At 38.7% G+C, this 5,756-nt stretch overlaps 1 protein-coding gene across 1 annotated transcript; it reads left to right on the top strand.

The window, feature by feature from the left end:
* Window positions 1-1,538: 1,538 nt before the first annotated feature.
* Window positions 1,539-3,286, top strand: LOC149045977 (uncharacterized). The gene has a single exon (XM_089206729.1). It carries the CDS (start codon window positions 1,703-1,705, stop codon window positions 2,789-2,791), a length of 1,089 nt encoding a protein of 362 aa, XP_089062855.1. The 5' UTR covers window positions 1,539-1,702; the 3' UTR covers window positions 2,792-3,286.
* The last annotated feature ends 2,470 nt before the right edge of the window (window positions 3,287-5,756 follow it).

Below are 5,756 nucleotides of genomic sequence, written 5' to 3'. Positions count from 1 at the left end.
TGGTTTAGATAAGTCACTGCAATACGGATAAATTTAATTATTTTTGAATTTGCGAACCTTTGGCTCGATGGGCTAAACGGAGTCAAGTCTACACCTGGGTACACCGATAGAGATCGATTTTACTAGTGCATATTTACACTACCCACTCCCCCAGTGCAGCAAAAGCTGCTACATATTTCCTTGTAAATTGATTACGAGAATTTAGTGTTCGGCGACGAAGAGAAGAAGTTATAGAAGAAGGGAGAAGTTATATGTGGATCACTTCTGAGGGTTTGAGGGTGTAACTTGGAAGAACTTTTGCACTCTCCCCCTCCCTCTTGAATTAAAACAGAACAGCTTTAGCGGTCCGTTCAGTTACCGGAACCTTCGAGAAACGGGCTCCAGTGGAACCTTTTTTCGATCTAACGTGCTCTAATCGAAACCTCATAAGAAAAAGCTTGAAATAAGAAAATACTCACCCTCAACCACCAGGAGAAAGCGCTTTTAATTACATGGGTTTAGGTCTGCCTTTTGTTTTGAACGGCAATTGCAGTCAAAAGTTCGTTTCCTAAGTCCTTTGATCATATTAGTACTGTAGTCTTAAAAGCGAGAGTTGGATAAAAGTCCTTGATTTCGCTCTCCAATTCTTTTGGGTCCGTTCGGAAAGCAGCATCAGGCGGTGAAAGATTCACCCACTTCTCTTAAAAATGAACCAACACTTTCAAAATTAACTGTTGGCTAAGGAAAGGTAATTGTTGCATGGAGGAGGATTTGAGCTGCGTCAGATAAAATTTACCTAATTTCCCCAATAAGGCTCTCTAATATTCTCATCATCCTCCCCCTTCCGCCCTCCCCATCGGCAGTTAATTTTCTATAGTCCACTTTATACTCTTTTGGCGACAAATGATTCTTTCCCCCCCCCCCCCCCGTCCCCGTCGAGCCATGTGTTCTCCCAAAAATCCTCCACCCCACCCCCAAGGCGATAAAAAATGACTGGTCCCTCAAAAAATAAACGATACATATACTTCCGACAGGTAGTGCAAATATAACAATTTTTGTATATATTTTTTTGTTTTGTTTTGTTTCCTTGTTTCTTTGTTTCTTTGTTTCTTTGTTTGTTTTCCTGCTCAACTATCAGCTTTCCGACTTAATATGTTTGTGTCGACAACACACCTGAACGATGATAGCTTTTATAAATTTGCTAAGCACCCTAAGGCTACACCAGCAGAGTATTTTAAGTATTAACTTGAGTAATTGTCTTATCGTTGAGAGAGAAACATCGAGAAATTAGATTTCAGACCTAGAAAACTCGAGATTTGATTGCGTTAACAAAAATGAAAAACGAGCGAGTATGGGTATGAAGGGCAGAGAAACACACGGATCAAAAATACATAACCGTTGTTGAAGCCCTTCAAAACAGAAGCGACAATAAGTAAGAAAATCTGCATAATAAATCAGATCAAATCAATACGACACCAGCTCATTAAACATTAATAAAACGCCAAAAATATAGTTAAAAAGTGGAAGAGTTAAAAACTGGTCTGATTGACGTTGCAATATTTGTCAAGTGAAACATCAGGGTGGAGCATTTTTATCCAATAGCAACCGCTGATTGGGCAACACTGCGACATGACGCCTATACCGAATAATTATCGTCCGCAAAAGGTTGATTTGCCAAAAATAAGAAGGAAAGACAGAGCCAGACGTCTGAACGTAAACACCAATGGCCAACATTACAGGCACATCATTACAATTACCAATTGGCGTCCTAACATCTCTCCTAGCTTTCAACATTATCCTCTCCTTCACCGCATCTCTGGGTAATTTTCTGATCCTGTTGACAATTTATAAAGTTTCCTTTCTACATCCTGTGACAAAGCTCCTGTTTGCGTGTCTGGCAACTACCGACCTTTGTGTGGGTCTCTTTTCTCAGCCTCTGTTCGTAGCTAATAAAATACTTAACATTGATCTTGCCAACACCGACTTGGACATTTTGTCCCAAATGGACGAAGCTGTTTTTATCTCCAGTTATGTGTTGTGTGGAGTGTCCGTGTTGATATCGACAGCCATCAGTGTGGACAGACTTCTTGTCCTATTGTTGAGGCTAAAATACAGACAGGTTGTGACTCTGAAGCGAGCTCAAGTTGTTATACTCATATGCTGGGTAACTGCTGTTTCATGTGGATTGGGTCACGTCTGGAGTCAAACGATTTCACAGATTTTCGTTTTAGTGATCGGATTGGTTTCTTTAGTTACTTCTGTGTTTTGCTACGTAAAGATCCACCTGAGACTACAGACGAATCAGGCTACAGTAGAAGACAGCTCTGGGGGTGGACAGTCAAACGAAGATGAAGAGGTGGGTGGAGGAGAGAAAGGGGCAGGAAGAGCCACAGAGGAAGGAGTAGGAGAAACGACAGGGGCAGGTAGTGACACAGAAGAAGAACCAGGCGCAGGAGTAGAAGGCACGGGAAGAGCGACAGATGGAAGATGTTTAAGAGCAGGGGCAGCAAAAGTATCACCAAAGCGAAGAATTCAAGAAAGAGTTCGACTGAATATCGTACAATATAAGAAAGTAGTTTCCAGTATATTCTGGTTGCAGTTGACTTTAGTAGCATGCTATGCCCCTTTCATAACTGTTTCATTATTGAGACATACATTGCTCAGTGGAAAAACAGTTTATAGTCTTTGGTTGTTCACGGTAACTTTAGTTTATTCAAATTCATCTCTGAATCCCTTTCTTTACTGCTGGAGGATCAGAGAAGTGAGAATGGCAGTAAAAAACACAGCCAAGGCGTTTTGCTGTTGTTTGTAGTTGAAGGTTGCCTGTATTCATGCGAAAAGACTTCCGTGTTCTTAAAACACCAGAATCTCATAAAAACCGTTAATATTTAAACAACAGTTTTGTAGAACCTAGTTTAACAGCCTATGCTGCCTCGAGTCTCCTAAATCTCAGTGGTAGAACACTCTAAGTACTAATCGGTAGATCGTAGGTTCATCGTCGCTCACTTTAATGACAGGCTTCAAAGATAACAATCGTCTACAATTCAATATCATAGCACTGGGAAATAATTGAATACTGACAAGCTATAAGTGCCCTCGAAAAATTCGAAAAATTAATTACCATGTAAATAGGAGCTATGTAGAATTTTTATCCTCTACCACGAAGAAGAACTAACATCCATTAGTCTTTATCGTTTAGAATAACATAATTTAAATGATTGATTTTTTCCGCCTTCTACTTTAAACCATTATTCTAATATGTATTCAAAGATTGCACATACATAAACAAAACATTTCCGTCAGGTAAGATCGTGTTTTTGTTCGATATGCCCCGTCCTCGCTTATGTTACCCTAAAAACGAGAGAATAGACTGAATAAATCGTGTTCAGTGAGGTTAAAAACAACATTTTCATTTGAAACCTTTTCACAGTTTCAGTCGGAATCATTCAAATGCGCGTGCCCCCTAGACCGTATATAAGCGGCGTTTTCAATCGAGGAAAAGTGTTCATTTCCCTAACTTAATGTCATTGGGTCAGCTCCTCCATCCATTCATGTAAACAGAGTGAACCAATGCTTTTTGTTGTTTTATTCTTTTCTCTTACAGCCGACTTAGCCCCAGAATCAAGAGAAAAAACCTCCACATAAATACAATTAACCTTCACTTTGAAATGCGCCATATTTGAATATTAAATAGGACCACATTATACATCTAGCAAGTTGCGGATGCCACAAAAATGGCGGAGAAGTGATTACAGCATCTCTCTTATATTTTGTTAATAGTAAATTCGCTAAGAAAAAACAACGAGCACCAGTTAAACTTCAAGTGCTCTATGGTGAAAACCCTGGCATTCGTTTCAGCCTCTTTCATTGTCCATGTATGGGAAAAAATTGATTTTTTTCCATAACAAGTTCACACCTGCCTCCAATAACAAAGCGAAAATGTTAAACGATGAATCATAAATAAATCATGCGCACGAGCTCTGAATTTTGAAAAGAAACGTCTCCTATCGCTTTTTTAAAATATTTCTCACAAAGAACAGAAAGCGTGAGGTCAGAACCGTGTTTGCATACTCTCATCTGTACACACCTGTAGACCAATGAGAGAGCGCGTACTATCTTTAAATTTAAGAATTTGTCATATTGCTCCCCAGAGTGTCATTTGCACTAATTTTAAATTCTGCAAAACACGACAGTTTTGTTAGCGGGCCCCAGAAAAAGTGAAAAACATCGACGGAATGTTTCACAAAGCGTTGTTTAATGTCATATTTCTCTGCTAAATCTCGTGAAGCACCGAAGAAACTAAGAAAAAAAACAATAATATCTAATTGGAAGATTAAATGTTAAATTTCATCATTATTCTATGTCGAAGAAGCACAATAACAGGTACCAAAGACTCTTAAATGATAACAAACCCAACTCGAAGAACTGTGCCTGTTAAACACCATAAAACAGTAGTTGTAGCTCCTTGAAATCTAGTATGGACAAGACAAATTTAGCGCAAGACAACGATGCTATTCCTTTCTGTAACAACATGATATATTCTACACTGGCCAATGAAATAAATTCTTGAAAATAATTGAGGCACGCAGCTGCAAAAAGTAAGTGCTTGCTCTGTATTATGTCAGTGTACGATGTTTATTGTGAAGGATGCCACAATTTTTACCCAAGTCTCCTGCATGGAAAAATGTCAGTTGTCATAAAATTTTGTAGCATTTCACTCGTCTGTATTAGTGGGTAGGGGAAATATTGTTACATATCTTGACATTTTTCCACAGAGAAATAGATTTATTGTCATACCTGATTTGTGTTACGTTGTTATTGCATGATTGTGATATGTGGAAAATTTGCTGCACTGTAGTAGTAGATCATAGATTGAAATGAATGTACAATGTATGTAATTAAATGAAATGTAAACCTTCGGTAAAAAGTGGTGGTTTTAGAGACACTTTCCTAGTAATCATATATCAAAATCGTTGACTATTTTATTCGCCAGAAAAGTTCACACATGGTCATTGGAAAGGAAGTTTCACAGTGTTTCTTAACTCTCAAACTGCCAGGATGTTCTTAATTTGTTTTTCTAATAAAAGTTCGAGTCAGTTCTTTATTGTTGGAAACCAAGAAGGACCTGGATGTAAAAAGTGAGACAGCCAAGCAACAACATAATTAGCCCTACATGTTCAGTTACCCATTTATGGAGAAAATTGTGTCTTCCAGTAGTAAATCAAATGGAGTTGCCTCGGTTCCAATGGAAATACCTCCAGCCCTTTGCTCAAGTGCACGGCTTTAGTAGACCTCATTTTTTTGTTAAATAGAAATTTTAAACGTGGGATTGTAATGAAAGGATGTGACCTCAGTGCTAAGGGTACATGCTTAGCACGTTCCGTGTTGTTGAAGTATAAGTCCTACAAGACTGTTTATAACCGAATCATTTTCAGTATTTCTAAAAGTACAAATGGAAAAGGCTGCCCGACCGAGGTTAACCCTGTATCTCTCCACATCTGATTATTAATTCTCTCCTCTAGCTGCAACACATTTCTTTGTAAATTGATTACGAGAATTTGGTGTTCGGCCACGATAAATCCTACCCGAACAAGTTTGATTATTGACATAACCTGTTTGCTAGATAATGTATGAATATTATAGGGAGAAGTTATATGTGGATCACTTCTGGGGGTTTGAGGGTGTAACTTGGAAGAACTTTTGGACTCTCCCCCTCCCTCTTGAATGAAAACAGAACAGCTTTAGGGGTCCGTTCAGTTACCGGAACCTTCGAGAAA

The sequence above is a fragment of the Pocillopora damicornis genome, chromosome 5 (genome assembly GCF_964200805.1).
Source record: "Pocillopora damicornis chromosome 5, jaPocDami1.2, whole genome shotgun sequence".
In the NCBI taxonomy this organism is placed as follows: Eukaryota; Metazoa; Cnidaria; class Anthozoa; order Scleractinia; family Pocilloporidae; genus Pocillopora; species Pocillopora damicornis.
The sequence above is the reverse complement of the archived record's forward strand: the minus strand, read 5'-3'. Positions and strand labels throughout refer to the sequence as shown.

Coding starts and splice junctions, on each gene's coding strand:
- LOC149045977 (XM_089206729.1), top strand. CDS start 1,703: ATGGCCAACATTACAGGCACATCATTACAATTACCAATTGGCGTCCTA.